The sequence below is a fragment of the Etheostoma spectabile genome, chromosome 9 (assembly GCF_008692095.1).
Source record: "Etheostoma spectabile isolate EspeVRDwgs_2016 chromosome 9, UIUC_Espe_1.0, whole genome shotgun sequence".
Classification (NCBI taxonomy): Eukaryota; Metazoa; Chordata; class Actinopteri; order Perciformes; family Percidae; genus Etheostoma; species Etheostoma spectabile.
The window spans coordinates 24,203,184-24,228,151 of NC_045741.1; the positions used below are offsets into that span (position 1 = coordinate 24,203,184).

At 42.6% G+C, this 24,968-nt stretch overlaps 1 protein-coding gene across 3 annotated transcripts in view; it reads left to right on the forward strand.

Annotated features, from left to right (window-relative positions):
- Window positions 1-24,968, forward strand: part of herc2 (HECT and RLD domain containing E3 ubiquitin protein ligase 2) — a 47,372-nt gene that overhangs the window by 17,333 nt on the left and 5,071 nt on the right. For all 3 annotated transcript variants that reach the window (XM_032526671.1, XM_032526673.1, XM_032526672.1), the window contains 56 exons: window positions 14-147; window positions 498-674; window positions 823-959; window positions 1,163-1,314; window positions 1,522-1,713; window positions 1,818-2,005; window positions 2,124-2,316; window positions 2,414-2,596; window positions 2,693-2,877; window positions 3,063-3,210; window positions 3,298-3,494; window positions 3,610-3,840; window positions 3,958-4,096; window positions 4,303-4,449; window positions 4,885-5,027; window positions 5,126-5,393; window positions 5,573-5,715; window positions 5,852-5,950; window positions 6,044-6,212; window positions 6,366-6,491; window positions 6,752-6,860; window positions 6,946-7,085; window positions 7,179-7,369; window positions 7,483-7,588; window positions 7,771-7,862; window positions 8,049-8,224; window positions 8,848-8,959; window positions 9,859-9,940; window positions 10,022-10,256; window positions 12,193-12,370; window positions 12,769-12,850; window positions 13,067-13,238; window positions 13,334-13,478; window positions 13,896-14,121; window positions 15,321-15,492; window positions 16,219-16,405; window positions 16,558-16,701; window positions 17,384-17,575; window positions 17,671-17,824; window positions 17,944-18,051; window positions 18,155-18,286; window positions 18,531-18,689; window positions 18,788-18,906; window positions 19,451-19,576; window positions 19,688-19,843; window positions 19,954-20,268; window positions 20,420-20,634; window positions 20,785-20,962; window positions 21,130-21,291; window positions 21,652-21,743; window positions 21,847-21,986; window positions 22,279-22,466; window positions 23,438-23,635; window positions 23,776-23,859; window positions 24,287-24,428; window positions 24,567-24,761. In XM_032526671.1, coding sequence (XP_032382562.1) covers window positions 14-147; window positions 498-674; window positions 823-959; window positions 1,163-1,314; window positions 1,522-1,713; window positions 1,818-2,005; window positions 2,124-2,316; window positions 2,414-2,596; window positions 2,693-2,877; window positions 3,063-3,210; window positions 3,298-3,494; window positions 3,610-3,840; window positions 3,958-4,096; window positions 4,303-4,449; window positions 4,885-5,027; window positions 5,126-5,393; window positions 5,573-5,715; window positions 5,852-5,950; window positions 6,044-6,212; window positions 6,366-6,491; window positions 6,752-6,860; window positions 6,946-7,085; window positions 7,179-7,369; window positions 7,483-7,588; window positions 7,771-7,862; window positions 8,049-8,224; window positions 8,848-8,959; window positions 9,859-9,940; window positions 10,022-10,256; window positions 12,193-12,370; window positions 12,769-12,850; window positions 13,067-13,238; window positions 13,334-13,478; window positions 13,896-14,121; window positions 15,321-15,492; window positions 16,219-16,405; window positions 16,558-16,701; window positions 17,384-17,575; window positions 17,671-17,824; window positions 17,944-18,051; window positions 18,155-18,286; window positions 18,531-18,689; window positions 18,788-18,906; window positions 19,451-19,576; window positions 19,688-19,843; window positions 19,954-20,268; window positions 20,420-20,634; window positions 20,785-20,962; window positions 21,130-21,291; window positions 21,652-21,743; window positions 21,847-21,986; window positions 22,279-22,466; window positions 23,438-23,635; window positions 23,776-23,859; window positions 24,287-24,428; window positions 24,567-24,761 — 8,955 coding nt within the window. The remainder of the gene's footprint in view (window positions 1-13; window positions 148-497; window positions 675-822; window positions 960-1,162; window positions 1,315-1,521; window positions 1,714-1,817; window positions 2,006-2,123; window positions 2,317-2,413; window positions 2,597-2,692; window positions 2,878-3,062; window positions 3,211-3,297; window positions 3,495-3,609; window positions 3,841-3,957; window positions 4,097-4,302; window positions 4,450-4,884; window positions 5,028-5,125; window positions 5,394-5,572; window positions 5,716-5,851; window positions 5,951-6,043; window positions 6,213-6,365; window positions 6,492-6,751; window positions 6,861-6,945; window positions 7,086-7,178; window positions 7,370-7,482; window positions 7,589-7,770; window positions 7,863-8,048; window positions 8,225-8,847; window positions 8,960-9,858; window positions 9,941-10,021; window positions 10,257-12,192; window positions 12,371-12,768; window positions 12,851-13,066; window positions 13,239-13,333; window positions 13,479-13,895; window positions 14,122-15,320; window positions 15,493-16,218; window positions 16,406-16,557; window positions 16,702-17,383; window positions 17,576-17,670; window positions 17,825-17,943; window positions 18,052-18,154; window positions 18,287-18,530; window positions 18,690-18,787; window positions 18,907-19,450; window positions 19,577-19,687; window positions 19,844-19,953; window positions 20,269-20,419; window positions 20,635-20,784; window positions 20,963-21,129; window positions 21,292-21,651; window positions 21,744-21,846; window positions 21,987-22,278; window positions 22,467-23,437; window positions 23,636-23,775; window positions 23,860-24,286; window positions 24,429-24,566; window positions 24,762-24,968) is intronic.

Consider the following 24,968-nt stretch of genomic DNA (forward strand, 5'->3'; position numbering starts at 1 on the left):
TTTTTTTTTTTAGTGCCTAAGAAGTCAGAGTCTGCTGACATAGAAGAGCCAAAGCTGGAGAATGAAGGGACCAATGAAGAGGAACAAAATGTCCACATCAGCCCCACACCTGCAGACAGGAAATCAACCACTAGCAAGACATCCAAGGTAACTTAATGAGACTTAATTAGTGGAATATTTCACATATTAAAATAAATTGATAAGTTCCATAGATGTTTTTTTTAAAATCAATTTGTTTCATGATCTTAAAACTATTTTTTTCTTAATGATCTGTTGGCCAATTTTTACAATATAAATACATGAGGCCTCATGGGAATGCAGACTGGTATTGAATATTTTGTCAGAAAATGCTAAAATTGAATAACCTTGTTGCTTGAGACACAGTATAACAAGTATGGTACATAGTATATATTTAGATTTTTTTTAGATTTTGCAGACAACACAATGGCTTTGGTTTTCCAGTTTGACATTGCTATATTGTTTTTATTACTTTACAGCAGGACAAGTGGCATCCACTTCTTAACACTGTGGCCAATGTCCAAAGGTACCGGTGGCTGAAACACAGTGTTCAGGGTGTCTTTTCTCAGTCCAGCCTTATGGTCACCATAGTGGAGTTTGCACTGAAAGAGGAGCCCCTGGATGTAGAGAAGATGAGGAAATGTCTCCTCAAACAGGTGATTGTTTGTCACCATGGCTACTTGTAAAGCCACCTGTTGTTAAGTAGAAAACAAATAAAGAGAAAGCAAGATTTGTATATTTTACTTTGAACTTGTAACAAAAAACGTACACAAAACACGGCAGTTAATTCTGTTTTTATTATAGCTGGAGAGGGCTGAGGTGAGACTCGAGGGCATCGACACCATGTTGAAGTTGGCCTCAAAAAGCTTCCTGTTGCCGTCTGTGCAGTATGCAATGTTCTGTGGCTGGCAAAGGGTCATACCAGAAGGGACCAACATTGGGTAAGTCACAAGTTTTAGATCTATGGTAAAAGAAAAAATCATGAAAAAACTTGCCTGAATCTTGTCGAGTGAATTGATATCTTGATTGGTGCATTAAAACATGATCATTCAATAGATGCATGCAATCAGTTTCTGATGTATTGATGGCATCTGTTTTAGCCACAGTGTACCAAGCCTTGTAACCTTTTAAATATCCCTTTCAGAGAGCCCCTGTCTGACTGCCTGAAGGACGTTGATCTGATCCCTCCCTTCAACCGCATGCTCTTGGAGGTGACCTTCGGCAAGTTGTATTCCTGGGCCATCCAGAATGTTCGCAACATTCTGCTTGAAGCCAGCGCCCGCTTCAAAGAGCTCGGTGAGTGGTGTGATTGTATGCCTGGTTCGTCTCAGAAAACTAAACTAGTAGAACGTATATCTGTGGGGATTCACACATGCACAGGCAGCAAAAAAGTCCTAGACAAAAAACAAGAGGGACGTTTACCCAGACTTGTGGTTATGCTGTGACATGTTATAATGTTCAGACCTGTTATACACAAACTAATTTGCCTGTTCTTGTAACCAGGTGTGCAGCCTGTTCCCTTGCAGACCATCACCAATGAGAACCCAGCGGGACCAAGCCTTGGAACCATTCCGCAAGCCCGCTTTCTTCTGGCCATGATACACATGCTGTCCCTGAAACACGGATCAAACAGCCTCAGTCTCTTACTTAATTCTGGCATATTGGCGCTCACACAGAGTATACTCAGGCTCATAGGTGAGTACTGTCCAGTAAAATGCATACAGACTACCTAGAATGGAAGTACACCTGTACACATTTATGGATGTAAGTGTTTGGTGTCTCTTCTATTGTATTTCCAGGGCCCAGCACAGACAGCAGCGAAGAGGACCTGAGTTTATGTACACATGGAGGCTCAGCTACAGTACTGGAGGAATCCAGAAAGGAGGCTGCCCCCGCCCCCCTCCCTGCCTCAGGCCCTGAGCTGGCTGCCATGATGAAGATAGGCACCAGGGTAATGAGGGGAGTCGACTGGAAATGGGGAGATCAGGTACCTGAATCCATTTCACAGACTTGTTAGTTGATGGATTGCTGCTTTGTAATTACCTACTAAACATACAAATAGAAGCCTGGTGTTAAGTATTTGACCCTGTGTGATGTCTGTCCAGGATGGCCCAGCACCAGGTCTCGGTCGGGTCATTGGGGAGCTGGGCGAGGATGGTTGGATCAGGGTCCAGTGGGATACTAGCAGCACCAACTCCTACAGAATGGGCAAAGAGGGCAAATATGACCTTAAGTTGGCAGAACCCCCACCAGCTGCGCAGCCCCCGACTGAGGACTCCGACACAGAGGATGACACAGGTAAGATCACAGTACTGCCTCAGTACAAATCATCACAGCTACAAGCAAAGTGTGAGGCTCAAATAATGACATTTACAATGTCCTGACTTTGTTACAGAAGTGGAGCTGATGGAGAAGAGCAGCCACCCGACAGCTATGATGCTAAACAGCACAGTCAACCTGCTGAAGACACTGTCTCTAACAGCTGGGATCTATGCAGAGGTGTTACAAACAGATGCTACACGGACCCTCTGTGGGCTACTGAGGATGCTTGTGGAGAGTGGAGCTAATGATAAGTCAGGTAGCTGAACCGCTATGTTGATAAAGAGCATTTATATATTTTTCTGCGACACGTTGTTGTTTAGTTATCTTTTTCTAAAAGACCCTTTGTTGTTAGGGTGTCACTCCCACCGGCTGGTCTCTCGGGAGCAGCACAGGAGCTGGTCTACGCTGGGCTTCATACGCAGCATTGCTCTCATGCCTCAAATGTGCAGCACGCTCAGCACCTCTGCATGGATTAGCCTGCTGATCCGAATTGTTGAGGGACACCAGTCCTTCAATGCCATCACTCTGCAGAGACAGGTGGGATAATTACTATCATGTGTTAGATGTGCTCTTAGGAAAATATGTTATTAGGTAAAACCTCAGAGAAGTAGACTTGCGAATTGTTGTGAAAAGTTATTTGTCATTTGCCAAACAATTTTGGATGGCAACCAACTTTGTGAAAGTAACACTTGTCTTTATTCATGTTTTGTGTTTGTGTCCAGATCCTGGCGCTACGTCTCCTGCAGGCAGTCTTGCCCTCATGGGACAAGACTGAGCGCTCTCAGGACATGAAGTTCCTGGTGGAGAAGTTGTTTAACTTTCTGGGAAGCCTACTAAGCACCTGCTCCTCAGACCTGCCACTTCTCAGAGGTATGGTCTTGAATCATACTCAAGCCCCCACTGAAAATGTTATGTTTATTTTTTACGTATTATTAAATTGCTACTTCATCCGCACAGAGGGTTCCCTGCGAAGAAGGAAGTCTCGCCCTCAGGCGTCCCTTACAGCCACTCACAGCAGCACACTGGCTGAGGAGATTGTTTCCGTTCTGCGCACTCTGCACTCTCTTGGCCAGTGGAACAGCATGATAAATGATTACATCAACACTCAGCTGAGTGCCATTGGAGATGTTATGGCAGGCTGTCAGTCTGAAGCAGTAAGAAACAATTTCACTATTGTGGATTTAGTTTTTTTTTTTTTTTTTTAAATGGTAACTTTCATTCTTGCTTGATAAAAAATGGTGATTGGACATGTCTCCTCCTCTATTTCAGTGTTTCCTGGAGGAGTATTTTCCTGATTCTGATGGACCGAGAGTGGGCAGTCTAATGGCAGTGATGGCAGTCATTGGAGGAATTGATGGGCGCCTCAGGCTAGGAGGCCAAGTTATTCATGAGGAATATGGAGAGGGGACAGTCACTCGCATCACCCCAAAAGGGCGCATCACCGTTCAGTTTTATGAGATGAGAACTTGTAGAGTTTGCTTGCTCAGCCATCTCAAACCGGTATGTAAGGGTTTGGATTGAAATATCTGTACATAGAACCACATATATGCCACATTAACTCTCATTTTACTTTAAGTTCAATAGACCAATACAATACTGATTTTCTTATCTTTTCAGCTGCCTGCAGTATCCTTCAGTGTGCAGAACTTGCCCTTCACTGAGCCCATGCTAGCAGTTTGGGCCCAGCTGGTCAGCCTGGCTGGAAGCAAACTGGAGAAACAACACATGAAGAAGTCCCTCAGTCGAGGGCTTACAGGTACAGAAACCACAGAGAGATGCAAAAAAACTGAAGTCGGAGACTTGATATGTGATGCATAAATGTATAAAATAAACAAATATTAACTGTACTTAACTTTTTCCATTAATCACCACGATGAAAGCTTTTAATCTGTAAGGGTTTGTTTGATTGTTTAGAGCCCGAAGTCTAGTCCTGTGGATTCAATCCAACTTTTGTGTTTCCAGCTGACCAGGTGGATATTCATTTGCTGCGCTGCCAGCAGCTGAGGCTTTATATTTTAAAGGCTGGACGGGCTCTGCTCTCCCATCAGGACAAACTCAGGCAGATCCTCTCCCAGGCGGCAGTCGTGGACATAGGACCCAACCCCAGTGGTAAGACCTCACCCAGTGAAAGGCTGCGCTTTTGAGTCTTGAAAGTTAGTTAGGACAGTTTTTATGGAAAACTATTGCTGCTTAGTCCAGTTCAGCGTTCTATAAATACTATTTATGCCTTGTTTTCATAGGACTTCACATCCAGTTATATTTAACTGCATTTATTGTATCATTTTGGTTTTGTATTGAGATAATATGAATATTTGTTCATGTTTGCACCATTAGTACAAATTATTTAGATACAGAACAGCGGCTGTGGAAGTGCCTAATTAACCAGTCTGCTTATCTTGCACACTTTGGAGATTTCCCTGAGACTGGGATGTGGATGTAAACTGAGTTGCTCACAGAAGATGTTTGACGCACCCTTTTGCTGTTATCTAGTTTTTCTGTTTGGACTTTTTCACGACACCTCTCACTTTTTTATTTTTTGTGCAGAGGATCCAGTGGCGTCATCTCCTGATGTGGGAGACTTGTCCCCTGAGGGTCCGCTGCCTCCATTGATCCTCCTGCAGCAGCTGCTGTCTGCTGCCACTCAGCCTTCCCCTATCAAAGCCATTTTTGACAGGCAAGAGATGGAGGTGAGTCACTAGGTCTCTTTCAGGTTCAGCGTTGCACACAGTAGAGCTGGTGTATTCGGTTTGAGTTCAGCGAAATCTTTGTATCACTGTGTATGTAGGCTGCAGCTCTGGCGGTGTGTCAGTACCTGGCTGTGGAATCTGCCCACCCGTCCTCTCCGCTGTTTGAGGAGAGCAGCTCCAGTGAGGCTACCACACCTGTCACCATACAACATGTCCGACCTCCCAAACAGAAGAAGCAGAAGACCTCCCCTGTACCTCCACTACCCATAGTCCTTCAGCTTATGGAGATGGGGTTCCCACGGAAAAACATTGAGTTTGCCTTGAAGTCGCTGTCTGGAACTACAGGCAGCGCCTCTGGTGTCCCAGGTACTATTTAATTTAACACAAACCTGAATTTTTGAATACTTGTTTGCAAAACTTTTTGTCACTTTTAATCTAACTAAAACTCTGTAGCTCACTGCCGCAACTTGTCTTCTATATTTGTGTCACTATGCAATATGACATTGGAAATCTACTTTTGGAGAATAATTGAGCATATACATCAGGTGTCGAGGCTCTGGTGGGCTGGCTGTTGGACCATCCAGACATTCACGTCACTGAGGTGTCAGATGCCGACACTGTGTCAGATGAATACTCTGATGAGGAGGTGCTAGAGGAGCTGGAGGAGGCCGAGCCGACATTCCCTGTGGTACATTACTTTCTCTTTTCATTTCTGCCATACCTAACTCAATAATAGACTGGGTTGCTTGTAACAGAACCTTACAGAACCTGTCAAATTCTCCTCATGACATGATTAATGTAATATTGCCTGTGTGTAACATTAGCCTCCAGGTGCAGTGGTGACTGAAAGCCAGACATTCAAGAGGAGATCAGATTTTCAAAGCAACGATGATTATGCTGTGTATGTGAGAGAGAACATTCAGGTAAGAGCAGCAGCCAATTAAAGTTTTATTTCTTTTTATATTTTTTTTAATGTAATGTGACAAAAGTCAGACAGATCCCTGATTTCTTTGCAGGTGGGGATGATGGTAAAGTGCTGCAGAACGTACGAGGAAGTGTATGATGGAGATGTCGGCAAGGTGATCAAGCTGGACAGAGATGGGCTTCATGACTTAAATGTGCAGTGTGACTGGCAGCAAAAAGGAGGAACGTACTGGGTCCGCTACATTCACATCGAGCTACTTGGTAAGCTTATGTCATTTTAATGTTGTCTGATGCTTATAACAATGACGAGTAATGAGTGATTCTGGTAAAAAAAACAACTTTGGAAGCATTTTTTCTTTTCACCCAATGACAATTTTTTGGGATCATTATTATTATTATTATTATTTTTTTCAGGATTCCCACCACAAAGTTCCCCCTCCCATATAAAGATTGGTGACAAAGTGAGGGTGAAACCAACAGTCACCACACCAAAGTACAAATGGGGCTCCGTCACTCACAGGAGTGTTGGGGTTGTGAAAGGTAAGACATTTTCTGTAGCCTTTAAAATTGTCTTTAAAAAAGTATCTTTAATTTTTGTTGTTTTGATTAAAAGTTTGCTGACAATTTCTATTTTTTTTTAAAAACAAAATACTAAACATACAATTTACAACACACTTACGTACACTCTTCTTCAATTTTTATTTATAATTTGAACAAACCTCTCTATCAAAGATGCTGTTTGCTGAATCCACTGTTTCCTGTATTAAGAGAGCTACATGTATTTTTTGTTTTGTTTTTAGCTTTCAGTGCCAATGGAAAGGATGTGATAGTAGACTTCCCTCAGCAGTCCCACTGGACTGGCTTGCTGTCTGAAATGGAACTGGTGCCCAGTGTTCACCCTGGAGTGAGGTATGGATATATTTAAGGTGTCTGTCTGCCCGCCCAATTAACTATGTATCTCAATGTGTTCAAATGCAGCTTGTCTCGTATGCAGGTGTGATGGCTGTCAGATGTTTCCCATAAACGGCCCCAGATTCAAATGCAGGAACTGTGACGACTTTGACTTCTGTGAAAACTGCTTCAAGACCCGCAAACACAACACAAGGCATTCCTTTGGCAGAATCAACGAACCTGGTTGGTCACACATTCACCTATATAGTATGCAGTATGTGATGTTTTTATGTGTGCAACAACAGGTTTACCATTGTTTGTCTCCCCTACATTTAGGCCAGTCTCCAGCATTCTGCGGCCGCTCAGGAAAACAACTCAAAAAGCATCACAGCAGCCAGCGCGGGATGCTCATTGACGACTGGTCCCGTGCTGTCAAGAGCCTCAATGTCTCATCCTCCGTAAATCAGGCCTCACGCCTCATTGACTGCAGTGATCAGTGTTGGCAGTCCTCCGGCTCGCAGGGAAAGGCACGAGATTGAATTGCATACTCCAATAAGCTGCATGACAGTCTATTTAGTTTAGCTTCATTAAAGTTTAATGCATCACCTCCTGACACAATTTGGCTTTCTTTCCTCCACAGCACTGGATTCGTCTCGAGCTCTTCCCAGACGTTCTGGTGCACAGGCTGAAGATGACTGTGGATCCAGCGGACAGCAGCTACATGCCCTCACTAGTGGTGGTGTCAGGCAAGTGGATTTTATATTGTTCTTTTAAAAGCTTACCAACATGGGTTGTTTTTTTGCCTCTTAGTTTGCATTTTGAATCTACTGTTTGTTCTTCAAATAGTTCATCTTGCATTAACATGGTGTTCTTGACATTTTTAAGTTTTGATCATCATAAGAGATGTTTTCTTTTTCTTAATATACAGGTGGAAGCTCTTTGAATAACTTGATTGAGCTGAAGACAATTAACATCAATCCCACAGACACCACTGTCCCTCTCCTGAGTGACTGTACTGAGGTTAGTTCACTATTTCCCCTGGGCTGTCTGTGCTGCTTTCTGGTTTTGTTCCGGCACCGGGACACAGCACAAACACGCCTAGTGGAAAATAGAGGTCAGACCTAATAATTGACGTCAACTTCTAATCCTTGGTTAATACCCTAAAGATTGGTGTTTTAATAACTTCAATGATGTATTTCCCCTCAGTATCACAGATACATCGAGATTGCAATCAAGCAGTGCCGCAGCTCTGGTATAGACTGCAAGATTCACGGGCTTGGCATTGTTGGACGCATCAGAGCCGAGGACGAAGACCTGGCCACAGTCCCTTTCCTGGCATCTGACAATGAAGAAGAGGATGATGACAAAACTGCCACTGGGAGGTATGACGGGCCAAGGAATAAATGTTTCAGTTCTGGATTGTCAAACCCATGAAAGAAAAAGTGTGGCGTGGTTGTAGATGTTTTCCTCATCTTCAGCAAGGATGATAAATCTGGCAGGGGGTTCTACTGATGCAGGACAATTTATTTGATAAGTGAACCAGTAAATTGAGGATGTAGAGCATGTGTCTGCTGACATAGCTTAATAAGATGTTGATGTATATGTGCTCACAGGTGCATGGCGTACATGTAGATTAAGAGTCAGGGTTTCCCTTCCTTTGTAAGACTTGGCACCGCCTAAGCCAAATGAATGTAAAATCAATGTGAGCATCAGAACTAACTAAATAACTTTTCAGATCTAATGATTGTAGGTCCCTTGTGGACTTATTCTTACATTAGATACGATAACGATAATAGTCAAAAATGAAATGAAATTTTTTTTTTTTATTTACTGAGTGTGTTTGATCTATTTCCCATAGTGTAAATTAACAGCATACAACAAGGTTAACTTGAGCAAGGATGTTTTTATTTTAGTTTTAGTTTTTAAACAATCAAAATAGGAACATTTAAATGACGATAAAGTGAATACCTCCTGACACGATCTCACAGTTTTTTTTGTCCTTTAGTCTTGCTCGGAAGAAGTCGTCAGGGTTGGAGTCTGCAGCCGCCATCAGGACCAAAGTGTTTGTCTGGGGGCTGAATGACAAGGACCAGCTGGGAGGACTCAAGGGTTCTAAGGTGCAGCTTGTGTATATTTAACCCCAAATTAGCCCATTTCTAAACTAGACTATGGTTTACATGCCTCAAATCTTCTCCGTAAAGGACTAAATAAGTCTGAGCTGTACACAACACTTCCCATATTATGAATTGAAAAGTGTTTTTCTAGTTATTATATTGATTGCTACTACCTCTAAACAGTGATGGAAGCAGTATTCAGATCTTTTACTTAAGTAAAATAGCAATAATGTGCTGTAAAAATACATCCCATCTTTACTTGTGTAAGAGTATAAAGGTGTCTTAAAGTGCAAAATGCACTTTAAGTTACAAAAGTAAAATATTTTATGCAGCAAAATGGCCCCTTTTAGAGTGGTGTATTATTTTACGTTATTAGATTATTATCGCTGCTGAATTGACATGTAATGATTTTGTTGTTATAGCTGGTCAAGATGGAGGTCATTTTAACTATGTAACCTACTACAGTAGTTTATAACAATGTGTCTTTATAAGATGACTAATCTTTTGAATGTAAAATTCAAAACATTCATCTTCAAGTGACAAGTAACTATAGCTGTTAATGTAGTGGAGTAAAAAAGTACAATATTTCCCTTTTTTTAAATTATAGTGAAGTAGAATACAATGGAAATACATACAAAGTAAAATGCAGTAGTAATATAATACTGTACTATGCTTTTGAACTTTCCACCAGTGAACCCAGTGTATCAGATCTAAACACAGGCCAGTGCTCTGTCTTGTAGTTATGTAACAATTTGTGCTTACTGTTTGATAAGCACATTTGAGGATGTGACACTGTAGAAAATGTACAGCAGAGGGGAGCAGACACATCCTTTGGGTGAGCGTGTGGGAGAAGCTCAAAAGCTGCTGCATTCTCTAATCAGTTTTGTTTGTGTCCCTCACAGATCAAGGTGCCCTCGTTCTCTGAAACTCTCTCTGCACTCAATGTGGTACAAGTGGCCGGTGGGTCCAAAAGCCTCTTTGCAGGTGGGTGATACATTTTTTGGAGTTTATGTTGTCCTATAACATGCACATATGTTTTATTTAACCATTGTGTCACTGTTGCAGTGACGGTCGAGGGGAAGATTTACGCTTGTGGAGAAGCCACTAACGGCAGGTTAGGCCTGGGCCTGTCCAGTGGGACCATCCCTATCCCCCGTCAGATCACTGCACTTAGTAACTACGTGGTGAAGAAGGTCGCTGTGCATTCCGGGGGGCGCCACGCCATGGCCCTGACTGTTGACGGGAAGGTCTTCTCCTGGGGAGAGGGAGACGACGGCAAACTGGGACACTTCAGCAGAATGTATGTTATCTTGCACAGAAAATGCTTACACTGGTCATCAGAATCAGAATCAGAATCAGCTTTATTCATTTTAGGACACATACGAGGAATTTTTCTTTGGAGCATTGTTGCTCATACTGTGCTTACACACAAAACAACCAAAACAAAAAATATACACACTAATATATACACGCAATATATACATACTCTAAACAGAACAATATAGAGGCATGAGTGAACAAAGAGTTCAACAAAAATTATTTAAATATGGAGCATAGTGCAAGGATACTGGGATAAATGGTATTATGTTATTATATTACAATATGAACAGTATGAACATTATGGACAATTCTGAAATAGAAATTGAGAATGATGAATGAATAACAAATGAGAGAGGTGTGAGAATGGGAATGATGAGTAAATAGTAAATAAGTGAGATATGAGAATGATGAATAAATAATAAATAAGTGAGATATGAGAATGAGAATGATGAATAAATAGTAAATAATAAGTGAGATAATGAGATTGATGAACAGTACTAAATAAGTGGAATAGTAAGTGGAACCAGTGAACAGGCGTTGTAGAGACAGTGTTACTGGGTTATTGACCAGAATTGAACCTGACACTGACGGTAAGAAGTCAGCTGTTCATCAGAGAGATGGCTTGTGGGTAGAAACTGTTCCTGAATCTGTTGGTTTTGGCGAACAGTGCTCTGTAGCGCCTACCAGAATAAGTAAGAATAATAAAATAAGAATAATCATAAGTCTGAAGTTTCTTTTTAATAGACCTTAGTGGTCCCCTAATACTGTATCTGAAGTCTCTTTTATTAGACCTTAGTGGTCCTAACTGTATCGAAGTCTCTTGTATAGACCTAGTGGTCCCTAATACTGTATCTGAAGTCTCTTGTATATAGACCTTAGTGGTCCCTAATACTGATCTGAAGTCTTTATATAGACCTTAGTGGTCCTAATACTGATCTGAAGTCTCTTTGTAATAGACCTTAGTGGTCCTAATACTGTATCTGAAGTTCTTTTATATAGACCTTAGTGTCCTAATATGCATCTGAGTCTCTTTATATGACCTTAGTGGCCCTAAACTGTATGAAGTCTCTTTTATATAGACTTAGGTGTCCCTAATACTGTATCTGAAGTCTCTTTTAATAGACTTAGGGGTCCCTAATACTGTATCTGAAGTCTCTTTTATAGACCTTAGTGGTCCCCTAATACTGCATCTGAAGTCTCTTTATATAGACCTTAGTGGTCCCTAATAAGTATCTGAAGTCTCTTTTATATAGACCTTAGTGGTCCCCTAATACTGTATTGAGTCTCTTTTTTATAGACCTTGTGGTCCCTAATACTGTATCTGAAGCTCTTTATATAGACCTTAGTGGTCCCCTAATACTGTATCTGAAGTCTCTTATATAGACTATGTGGGACCCTAATCCTGTATCTGAAGTCTCTTTAATATAGACCTTAGTGGTCCCTAATAATGTATCTGAGTCTCTTTATAGACCTTAGTGTCCCTAATACGTATCTGAAGTCTTTTTAATAGACCTTCGTGGTCCCTAATACTGCATCTGAAGTCTCTTTTATATAGACCTTAGTGGTCCCATAATACTACATCTGAAGGAGGAGAGAGGGGGGCCAAGGTGGAGGCCAGAGGGTGTGACAACTTTGTAATGATGTGTGAATTAATTAATAAAATATTTGAAAATAGGGATGGCAGTAGCTCAGTCTGTAGGGAGTTGTGTTGGAAACCGGAGGGTCGTTGGTTCAAGTCCCCAAGCGGACCGAAGTACTGAGTGTGGACTGGTAACTGGAGAAGTGGAAGTTCACCTCCTGGGCACTGCCAATGTTCTCTTGAGCAAGGCACAGTGGCAACATTGTAATTTCCCCACTGGGGATCAATACAAAATATACATTAAAATTAAAAAGAAATTTATGTTTTTTCATCTTAGGAACTGTGACAAGCCTCGGTTGATTGAGGCCCTGAAGACTAAGCGAATCCGAGACATCGCCTGTGGAAGCTCTCACAGTGCGGCAATCACCTCCAGTGGAGAGCTGTACAGCTGGGGTTTGGGGGAATATGGACGCCTTGGACATGGAGACAACACTACTCAGCTGAGACCAAAACTGGTATGTCTATGTCTCCTATCTCTTTCACCTCACAGGAACACTGATGATTGAGTGTAGTAATGGACAAAATAACAGACTTTATTACAGAAAGGGTGGCTGTGGCTCAGAAGTAGAGTGGTCGCCTGCCAATCGGAAGGTTGGTGGTTTGATCCCTGGCCCTTCAGTCCCACGTCGGCAAGGCACTGAACCCCGAGTTGCTCCCGATGCTGCGTGTGTAAATGTGTACTGTGTAAATGCACTTTGACTAGAAAAGCGCTATAAAAGGACAGTCCACTTACAAATATAAAGCACTGAGAATGTCATTTTTCAGCTGATGTATTATAAGAGCTTGATTACAGTTCATGATGTTTTGTTGCTTTGAATCCATGTGTGTAAATTGACTATGCACTGTCATCTAGGTAAAGGTGCTTCTAGGCCACCGTGTTATCCAGGTGGCTTGTGGGAGCAGGGATGCTCAAACTCTAGCCCTCACTGATGAAGGTATTTCTTTTAATGCACTTAAAGGCATTCTTTTTAGACCATTAGTAGCACTAGAGATTTTTGTTCTGAGAGAGTCCCAGTGTTGATTGTATCATAATGTTACACACAGTGCATTTTGGTCCGCAACCTTGAATGTAAACCTTTAGACGTTTTCTTTTGCCTTAGATAGATGTGGTTTTCTTTCTATTTGGTAATGTATGTTTTGATTTGTGTTAGGGCTGGTGTTCTCCTGGGGTGATGGGGATTTTGGGAAGCTGGGCCGTGGAGGCAGCGAAGGCTGCAACATCCCCCAGAACATCGAGAGGCTCAATGGACAGGGGGTCTGCCAAATTGAATGTGGAGCACAGTTCTCCTTGGCTCTAACTAAATCTGGAGTTGTTTGGACCTGGTAAGATGGATGACTGATACAGTAACTGTCCCTCATCATTTATCATTGGTCCATTTGTTTTCCAAAGAGTGTTTCCGGTTTGTGTTTCCGAACAGGGGCAAAGGCGACTATTTCCGACTGGGCCATGGCACCGATGTCCATGTGCGGAAGCCCCAGATGGTGGAGGGACTGAGGGGCAAAAAGATTGTCCATGTTGCTGTTGGAGCACTACATTGTTTGGCTGTTACAGAAACAGGACAGGTTTGTACTGACCACCACCATAAGAGTTTTTTTAAACAAGAGCACAAAGTTCAGTCAATCGGCTCATTTACCGCCATGGCACTGTTCCAGATGTGGGAATTTCCCCCCCTTTAGTGGGACTTTATTTATTGATTCTCACTCTTACTTTTTCAGGCACCTCTGACCTTTACTGTTACACAACCAGTTTCACCTCATATTATACCTTCCCTCAGAACAAATTTAATAATGTTAGCACATCACTTGCTATAATGAGAGGCAGCTATTCAATATTTGGCCACTTTAACAGGGTTATTAAGATTGAGTGCTTGGAGTGACTTTTTATTGTGTGGCTTTTCTTTAAGGCTCCTACACATTAAGCAGTGTATCTAAAAGTATGGAAAGTAAAGTTGATGATTTTCTTTTTTTTTTCTCTATCAGGTGTACGCATGGGGCGACAATGATCATGGGCAGCAGGGGAACGGCACAACCACAGTTAACAGGAAGCCCACCCTGGTGCAGGGTCTGGAGGGACAGAAGATTACTCGTGTGGCCTGTGGCTCCTCCCACAGTGTGGCCTGGACCACCGTGGATGTGACCACTCCCTCAGTTCATGAGCCAGTACTTTTCCAGACGGCCAGGGACTCCCTTGGCGCATCCTATTTAGGTAATCCTCCCTTTGCTTTCAGCCTATTAACACGTCACATCAAATCTTGCCTGATGGTTGGAATTGTAATGAGGGTTGGTCAGATGTGAAGCATCTCTTGGAACTGATTATACATTTCTCATGAACTTTAATTATCAGTATGCAGGTTGTCCACAAGGGGGATCTGGACTGTCATTGTCAGACCAGAATCTGTATCTGTATCTGTATCTATCAAACTGCTAAAAGTGATATTTTGGACTTAAGATAAATGTTCTTTATAAATGTTCTGTTCACCAGTTTTCTTTGTGAATGAATAATTTGTTGTAAATAAATAAATGTTCTTCCTTAAAATACAGCATAAGTATACACCCCCCTATGTTAAATTCCCATAGAGGCAGGCACATTTTTATTTTTAAAGGCCAGTTATTTCATGGATCAGGATACCAGGCATCCTGATATAATTCCCTTGGTCTTTGGAATTAAAGTAACCCCCCATCATCACATACCCTTCACCATAACTAGAGATTGGCATGGTGTTATTTCAGTTAGCTTAAAAGCTGGTTTGATTTGCATTGAGAGATGATCTTATTGAAAGTTCCCCATGCCAATCTCTATGTATGGTGAAGGGTATGTGATGATGTGGGGGGGGACCTTTATCAGGATGCATAGTATCCTGATCCATGAAATAACTGGCTTTTAAAAATAAAAATGTGCCTTCCTCTATGGGAACTTAAAAAGCAGGATTTTCCTAAATTGTTTTGAATTAAGGCATTAAGATCAATTTCCAAATTGTGTGATTTTTTTCCTCTTTTTAATCAACTTTAGCCTGGGGTGTGTAAACTTTCTCAAGCCACTGTATATGGGCCCAGTTCTACATTTGTCAACCTGTGCCACCTGAAGGACAATAATAGCAGAATCTTTTTCAGACACGTCAACTATATAAAAGGAAAAATCTGCAGTTGCATCACTAATGCATGCACAGTTGCATAAGCTATTGCTTTCCTTACCTGTCGATAGGAGACATGGACATTCATCATCAGCCCATCTAGACGGCTGTTGTACTTAATTGACTTAGCGAGAGGTCGCACAGGTTGGTCTGGGATTGCAGGGGTGAATCTGCTGGCCCTGCAGCTTTGCAACTGGCTGATAATGGAGGGAGCTGATTTAGGGGCTTCACATCAAAATAATGTGTGTCACTGTTTTGGTGTTGTACACTGCAGGTGTCCAGTCAGACAGTGACTCATCAGCTGTAAACAACAAGATGAGCGGGCAGAGCAGCGTGAAGCCTAATCGACCCTCGCTGGCCAAGATTCTCCTCAGTCTGGATGGCAACTTAGCAAAACAGCAGGCTTTGTCTCATGTCCTGTCAGCCCTCCAAATCATGTATGCAAGGTATGTCGTCTACAGGGTTTAAAATATATCCTCTCCTGGTGGGTCAGAAGACTATGATGCACACCATGCAACTGTGACACAACTTAGTCAGGCTAAGGACCTTTGTCACATGCCACATCCCCCTCATGTTTTCAGTGTTTCTTGTTGCACTACCTTCCCAGCCCTTAAATAAAAAGCAAAAATGAAATGTAATGTACACAAAACTGTCAACAACATGTTTGGGGAAAAGGCATCAAAACATATATCTGAGAAGATTAAAAAGGTCAAGAAAGAAGAATTACAATCTCATATATATATATATATATATATATATATATATATATATATATATATATATATATATATATATATATATATATAGTATGAGTGGTTACAAAAGTACAAGAAACATAAGATTTAAAGTAGGCACAATCATTAAGTCAGTTAAAGTGTGTAGGATGTAGTTGCTTGGGGACGTTAATGGCAAAAGTGCATTTTAGGAGGTATTTTTTCATTAGTTTTGATTGTTGGACAGTCAGAACCTTGAATGAGAATATATGACCCGGATCACCAGTTTACATCTTATTTTTAAACTATAGATGAACAACACCCTGCTGAGGCATTCATTATGAACAGGAGGAGATAAATGTGTGTATGACCTCTAAATAACTTCCTCAGCTGACTGGCACTGGTAATTGTCATTGGTTGGTATAACTGTTGACAGGACGTGGTGTGTGTTTCTCCCAGGGATGCAGTGGTCGTAGCTCTGATGCCAGCCAGCATGATTCTGCCAGCAGAGTGTCCTTCCAGCTCACCCGTTCCCCCATCAGACTCCTCATCCTCATCCAGCGTGAGTGATGAAGAAGGTCCTCCCGTCCTGCCTGAAACTGAGGAACGAGTCAGCCCTAATCCCTGGCAAGACAAGAAGGGAGAGGTGCGGATCGCTGTGACTTTATCTGAAAAATAAGGCCCTTTGTTGCAATGTGAACGAAAGATACTTATTGTGATGTAGTTTTTTTTAAGAAATTTTAGAAAATAATTGAAATGTGTGAACCCCACCATGTGTATTTTTGTGTGTGTGAATAGGCTCCCTCATCAGAAGACGCCATCACCCCATCTTCAGTTATGACTCCCTCTGCTTCTGGTACCTCGTCGCGTCCTTTCATCCCCGTCACCGATGACCCCGGAGCAGCCAGCATCATAGCTGAAACCATGACTAAGACAAAAGAGGTTAGTCTGTCTAACTGAGCATACATGTTTGGTAGGGCTGGGACCATATGCTATATATGTATGTATGTATGTATGTATGGGTGGTGTTTATATTTATATATATCAATTTGTATTGTGATTTTCATTAATTGCGATTCTAGAAGTATTGCGATTCAACAGTATTTAGTATTGCGATTTTCTTCTTTCTTTTTTCTTCTTCAACAAAAACAAAGGTTGAATAAAACACTTCTACAGACAATATATCATGAGACATTTCAAAAAAACTAATTATTTCTAAAGAAAATGCACAGCCATGCCAGTTAGTCTGTCAGTCTGACATTTATTTAATTTATAAAGAAGCACATAACGTGGATTTTTTTGCATTTGCTGCGTTCGCTTTGTTGTGCTGTAAACAGATATGATGCAGTCACCGTCAGCGGTACTGTATAAACAGAAAATATTTAGGTGAATTTTGGTAATAAAAATAATAAGAAGAAAAAGAACAATTCCTTCAGTTTCAATAGTGCCGTCGGCGCTCGGGCCCTAAATATTGATTCTAGGGGGGAAAAAATTGTTTAAAAAATTTTTTTTTTGCAAAAAATCATGGTATGGTTTTTTTCCTCCAACCCCTAGCATTTGGTGAAGCCATTAACAGTCACATGTACCTAACTCTGCCATTATCTTGTATTATGTCTATGTTTAGGACTCTGAGAATCAGAGTAAAGTGGTTGGTCCAGAGCCTCAGTACCTTGATGAGTTCACGAGTCTACTTGTGCCTGATGATACACGTGTGATGGTGGACCTGCTCAAACTGGCGGTGTCTTGTCGCTCTGGGGAGAAGGGCAAGGAGGTGCTGTCCGCCGTGCTGTCTGGCATGGGTACAGCTTATCCACAGGTGATTTACTGCATTATCTTATTGATTCCATGCAGTCCTTGTGATTCATAGGATGTTGGTAACATTTGAAACCTTCGGGCCTCCGGTGTGTGCAGGTTGCTGATATGCTGCTGGAGTTGTGTGTCACTGAGTTAGAGGACGTTGCCACTGACTCACAGAGTGGCCGTCTGTCGTCCCAGCCAGTTGTTGTGGAGAGCAGCCATCCATACACAGATGACACCTCTACAAGTGGTACTGTGAAGATCCCAGGTAAAAGAGGGAAAAAGGAGCCACTCTTTATTTTATACTTTAGTTTAACATTGGGTAAATGTTTTTACCTAAAGCAATATTCTTCAGAATGATGTTTGAGGTCTTGTTTTGTTTTGTAGGTGCTGAGGGTCTGAGGATAGAGTTTGACCGACAATGTTCAACTGAGCGACGCCACGACCCGTTGACAATCATGGATGGAGCCAATAGGATTGTCTCTGTCAGATCAGGTGATGAGAGGGAGACTGTAAAGCTATACTGCCATTGTGTGTGTGTGTGTGTGTATGCCAATGAATTAAAAATGAATGTGGTGTCATGCTGGGTGTGTTTCAGGTCGGGAGTGGTCTGACTGGTCCAGTGAGTTAAGGATCCCAGGAGATGAACTCAAATGGAAATTCACCAGTGATGGCTCCGTTAACGGCTGGGGCTGGCGCTTCACTGTCTATCCCATCATGCCGGCTGCTGGTGAGCCGCATCAAACACTTACAACAAAATGCTGCTGACACTAGTTTTTTTTTTTTTACCAGATGTTAAACTAAACAGTGACCAGTAAAAAACAAAAAAAAACATTGGCATTAATAAACCTCTCACACACAATTTATATGTCATTTGACAGGGTATGTTTCTGAAATCCTAGTATAATTGAACCACTGCACTAGCACATAAACAGACTGCCTAGGCACTGAGTCTTTTTCGTGTCTTTGATCAGGTCCCAAAGACTTGCTGTCAGATCGCTGCATCTTGTCCTGCCCCTCCATGGACTTGGTCACCTGTCTGCTGGACTTCAGGCTCAGCTTTGCTTCCAACAGGAGCATTGTGCCTCGCCTAGCTGCTTCCCTTGCTGCCTGTGCCCAGCTTAGTGCACTAGGTACAGTATGCTTGTCCTGATCCACCATGCAATGGCTTTACCACAGACATAATGTTAGAGGTAAAATACGTATTCATGTTGCATTTAATTTTATCCAGCTGCTGGACACAGGATGTGGGCTCTGCAGAGACTACGGAAGCTTCTGACCACAGAGTACGGTCAGTCCATCAACATAAACAGGCTGCTGGGCGACAGTGAGGGCGAGGCTCGCTCTATGGTGAGTACAGTGTGAACCCACAGATGAATGATACTTGCTAAACAACCTAACTGAAATATTAATAATAATATTAATTTATATAATTATTACCACGTCATATGGACAAGATATTGCAGTAATGGATGGCTGAGTGGAACATGGCTGTTATTATACCATTTGGTTTCACAATGTATATTTCACCCACATGGGTCACTTTTCAGTGTTTATTTCATATTTGGGTTACAAGCAGACATATTTAGGTTATTAATCAATTTAGTTTTGCCATGGTACCTGCATTTGTTTTCTTTGTAATATTTGTGTGAATCATCAATCTCAGTTGCACACAAAAATTACAGAGAAAACAAATTCAGGTACCATGGCAAAAGTAAACTGGCTACACAATGGCATTGCTCTTTTCAATTGTTATTCTGTTCCTTGTTTTTATTTGATGGATGTTCACATGATTTGTAACTGTTTATTTTTAATGCAGTCCCTGATTTAGGAAAAGGGGGCCTGTATTTTTCAAAATAATGATGAAATTGACTGATGACCTAATTTCTTTCAGAGTTTCACCGGCAGTGCGCTGGCTGCCCTAGTCAAAGGGCTACCAGAGGCTCTGCAGAGGCAATATGAGTACGAGGACCCCATTGTCAGGGGAGGAAAGCAGCTGCTTCATAGTCCATTTTTCAAGGTTTGCTCATTTCTTTGCTCAATTGTTTCCCTACCAACACAATGGCACAATAGGTTGAGAGTCTATTGGACTTTTAAAGACCAAGGCTAATTTTTTAAACATTTTGTTCAGGTCTTGGTTGCTCTTGCCTGCGATCTTGAGCTGGATACCTTACCCTGCTGTGCAGAGACCCATAAGTGGGCCTGGTTCCGCCGATACTGCACGGCCTCCAGAGTGGCTGTAGCTCTAGACAAGAGAACTTCTCTACCAAGAGCTTTCCTGGATGAGGTGAGTGTGCCAGGCTGTGCTGTCTGCGCTAGCCATCACTTTTCTTTGTCCCACATTGACATAAGAATGTTCTTAATCTGTTTTCCTCCATTATTCCTGTCCCTTTGAAGGTTACAAAGAAAATTTGTGAGCTTATGGCCGATCATGAAAGCATGAATGGCCTCCATGAGAGTCACGACTTGTTCAAGCGCGAGCACGACGAGCAGCTAGTACAGTGGATGAACCGAAGACCAGACGACTGGACCCTCTCTGCTGGGGGGAGCGGCACCATCTACGGCTGGGGCCACAACCACAGAGGCCAGCTGGGGGGCATTGAGGGGGCAAAGGTCAAAGTGCCCACTCCCACTGAAGCGCTTGCCACACTGCGCCCGGTGCAGCTTATTGGCGGAGAGCAGACTCTGTTTGCTGTCACTGCTGATGGAAAGGTCTGTCACTCCTTTGTCACAAGCTACAGTTTTTAATCAACCTGTGTAGGATGCACTCTACAACAATTATTGATCAATATTGTCGATCTGATGACTCCCAGGAAAATGTAATATTTTGTCATACTAATATATATTTTGTCTTGATCCTCAGCTGTACGCAACAGGATATGGAGCTGGGGGCAGATTGGGTATCGGAGGCACGGAGTCTGTGTCCACTCCCACTCTGCTGGAGTCCATCCAACATGTCTTCATTAGGAAAGTGGCTGTAAACTCTGGAGGGAAGCACTGCCTGGCGCTGTCCTCTGAGGGAGAAGTCTACTCATGGGGAGAGGCAGAGGATGGAAAACTTGGCCATGGCAACAGAAGGTTGAGATTGAATCAAAGATAACATATTCTATTTGCATCTTCCATTATCACTTCAAAACATACACAATGTCAACATAAACCATGCAACTGGAAGAATTTATGGTATAGGGTTGGGTTTTTTAGAGTAACAATGACTCCTCTTGACTTTAGCCCCTGTGATCGTCCTCGTGTAATTGAGTCTCTGAGGGGCGTGGAAGTGGTGGATATTGCAGCCGGAGGGGCACACAGTGCCTGCATCACTGCCAGTGGCGAGCTCTTCACCTGGGGCAAGGGTCGCTACGGACGACTGGGCCATGGAGACAGCGAGGACCAACTCAAACCCAAGCTGGTCAGTGATCATTTAGCTCAGTTTCTCAACCAACTCAAAATACTGTACATTTATGTCTCGGGTGTTTGGACAGGAATCCAACCAGTTACTCTGGCTCATTCTGACAAGGTTTCTCAGACATTCACGGTGGGCCAAAGCTGATGTCTGTGTCTGTGTGGTTTATCCAGGTGGATGCACTACAGGGTCACAGGGTCATTGATGTAGCCTGCGGCAGTGGGGATGCCCAGACACTGTGTCTAACAGACGACGACATGGTCTGGTCCTGGGGAGACGGGGACTACGGCAAATTGGGCCGGGGAGGCAGTGACGGCTGCAAAATTCCAATGAAGGTAAGACCATTTACGCAGCAGTGTGCACTGGAGCATCACTTTATTCTTGCCTTTTTCCCCTAGTTATACAGGAAGGGACCACAGTAGGTTGAATGCTACATGCTAAGCAAACAAGTGTTAAAAGCTTTACAAAAAAAATATAGAAAATCATTTTTATTAATTTACATTTCTATTTGTACATCTCTTAGATTTGGCCCATTCTGTTTTTAAATGGATGATCCTATTGCATATACAAACACACAACCCTACTCAACAAGATCGCATCCTTGACTCACAATGTATGCTCATTGTTGTTTTAGATTAGAGGTGTTTTTCATAATGGTCCTTCAAATGATTTACAGATTAATTTCTTGTTTTCAGATTGACTCTCTCACTGGCCTCGGGGTGGTCAAAGTGGAATGTGGCTCTCAGTTTTCTGTGGCTCTTACTAAGCCTGGGGCAGTGTACACATGGTACGTACAGCCCAGAGTAGAGGATCTGTCATGGCCTCTTGTATCACTGTTGTTGTTAGAGATGGCTCAGTTGTGTATACTATATGTATCATGTTATTCTTAGGGGGAAAGGGGACTATCATCGGCTGGGCCATGGCTCTGATGACCACGTTCGACGACCCCGACAGGTTCAGGGTCTGCAAGGAAAGAAAGTCATCGCCATCGCCACAGGGTCACTGCACTGTGTGTGCTGCACAGAGGATGGTAGGATTGGCCATGTTATGAATAATCCTCCTATTTATATACAGTACCAGTCAAAGGTTTGGACACTCTTTCTCATACAAGTGAACAGGAAAGTGTGTCAAACCTTTGACTGGTACTGTATGTCCCCTCACATTATTTTGTATACCTGTATTTGTCACTTTATTTCAGATCAGTTTATTGTACATGTTGTCTTTGCCATCTTGCCAGTTGGTATCTTTGAATCCCAATGGTTAAGCTAAATCGGAATGGATTGCAGCTTTACAAAGAACCTTTGTTGTTGTGTTTGGCTCAGGAGAGGTGTACACATGGGGTGACAATGACGAGGGCCAACTTGGAGATGGTACCACTAATGCCATCCAGAGGCCACGGCTGGTGGCTGCGCTGCAGGGCAAGAAGATCAACAGGGTGGCCTGTGGGTCTGCTCACACCCTCGCCTGGTCAACCAGCAAGCCCACCAACGCTGGGAAACTGCCCGCACAGGTACTGTACTTGTTTAAAAAAAGAAAAAAAAAAGTGCTTTAAGGGAAGCTTTGCCGATTTACAATTAACTTTGCATCATACTTATGTTGGTAGTATGTGTAAATGAACTATGTTAAACTTCTCTTGCCCAGATCTTCATACTCACAGGCCAGCAAAAAGCTTGCTGGCTCTTAGGGCTGTTGATGGTACTACAGATTGTACTTCCACTTACGGACAGAAAGATTATAGTAGTGGGTCAAGAGAAAGAGCCGTGTCTCTCTCCCTCAATCAAACTCAGATTACAGGCCAAATTCAGATTAAACTGTAAAACTAGACATTGCTGATCAAATATAAACCAAGATTCTGTTTCTGTATTGTCTATTTCTTGCCTAAAATGTTTTCATGAACATATTTTAGGCCATTGTTTGGCAGTAGTACAAGAGTTTGTGAACAGGAAGTTGGTGCCGTACTGTTCCCTGTATTGTGAAAAGGGAGGCTGAAAAAACACTGCGCGGATCAGATGTAAACCAAGACTCTTTAACTTTGTCTATTTATTGCCTAAGAAAGGTTTTCTGAAAGACATTTTACCTTACCATTTAACTGTAATACGAGATAATTTGTTACCACCCAGCCACCATATTGATTCTGTGACGTGCATGCATTACGTCACCCACCAGCAGGGGTTTTCTACCTTTTCAGCAAAATGGAATACCATAAGTTTGTTATGTTGTTTTCTCTGGCCATGTAGCACCAATTAAATAAAAAAATCAATTTTGGGCCATTTTAGTGCATTGACAGCCTTTTAGGAAAAGACCCTCTCTCCAGCAGTAAAGTACTTCTTTATGTATTGGAAAATGATTTCTCTGTCCATATGTTCCATTAGAGGGCAGTAATGCGTTGCAGACATAAGCATTATGAAAACAAAGTCAATTGCAGACCTTCAAATGCCCCTCATGCTGTCAATCTCTGACTGTCTGTGTGGTGTGTTACAGGTTCCCATGGAGTACAACCACCTGCAGGAAATTCCCATCATGGCTCTGAGGAACAGGCTGCTGCTGCTGCATCACATTTCCGAGCTCTTCTGCCCGTGCATACCAATGTTTGACCTGGAGGGTCGACTGGGTCAGACGGGCCACGGACCCTCAGTGGGCTTCGACACACTCAGGGGCATCCTCATCTCCCAGGGCAAGGTGAGATAGCATCAGTTCTAATCCCAGATTATTTTTGTTGTTGTAATAAAAATATTATTAATATTAATTATAAATATTGTCTCTGCACAAAAAAGTATTATTTCTCTGTTGAAACCATTTTTGTTGTTGTCTGTGAATAGGAAGCAGCTTTCAGGAAGGTGGTTCAAGCCACGATGGTGAGGGACAGACAGCATGGACCAGTGGTGGAGCTCAACAGGATACAGGTACTGTAGGAAATGCATGCAAACAACACATGGTAACTACCATGCAGGCCTAAAGGACACCGCTAAATCTGCAAAACGCAGACGGTGTGACCTGGAGTCAGACCTGGAGTGATGTGATGAGGGATTTTCTGAGCTCATGTAGAAAGGTCAGACAGGTCAGAGACTGAGAGCTGCAAGGAAAACTTACCCCCCCCCCCCCCCCCCGTGTGTTCTGTCTGCAGAGGTTCCTGGACTAAGTTTTAGACTTACTCCACATAGACCCCCCCCCCCCCCCCCCTCCTGTACTCCGGTGTATCCGTGATGCAGAGAGCTGTCATATCCAGGAATTCATGCTCATCAAGTATAGCCTCTCAGCTAGAAGAACGTTATTAAGCACAGAAACGGAAACAAATCAAACCCTAATCTCTTTTTCTTCTTCACCCGGCAGGTGAAGCGTTCCCGTAGCAAAGGAGGCCTGGCAGGTCCCGACGGAACCAAGTCTGTATTTGGTCAGATGTGTGCCAAAATGAGTTCGTTCAGCCCAGACAGCCTGCTGCTCCCTCATCGAGTGTGGAAGGTCAAATTTGTGGGTAGGTGTTAACACTGTCATGCCCACCCCTGCCCTAATGTCTCTGATGTATTAGTCTTTAAAAATAGATTAACAGAAAAACAGGGCTATGTGTATTTCCTCACCCTCAAGGTTTTAAGTAGCCGTTTTTGTTTTTCAGGGGAGTCTGTGGACGACTGTGGCGGGGGCTACAGCGAGTCCATCGCCGAAATGTGTGAGGAGCTGCAGAATGCCCTGACTCCACTGCTCATCGTCACCCCCAACGGTCGCGACGAGTCGGGCGCCAACAGGGACTGTTTCCTGCTAAACCCTGCAGCCAAGTCCGCTCTTCACATGAGCATGTTCCGCTTCCTAGGTATAATCCAGTTAATCTCCTAGTCGTGTTTTTTGGGGTGTTAATCCTAGATAAACAAAAGCAAATATGTATATTTATTTTAAAATATGCAAATGCTTCATGTGCATTTTTGCTGATAAAACACCTAGCCTGAATTGTTGACCATGCTTCATCTATTACAGGTATATCTGCTTTTTTAGCTGCACACATTTTGCACAGAACAGCGTT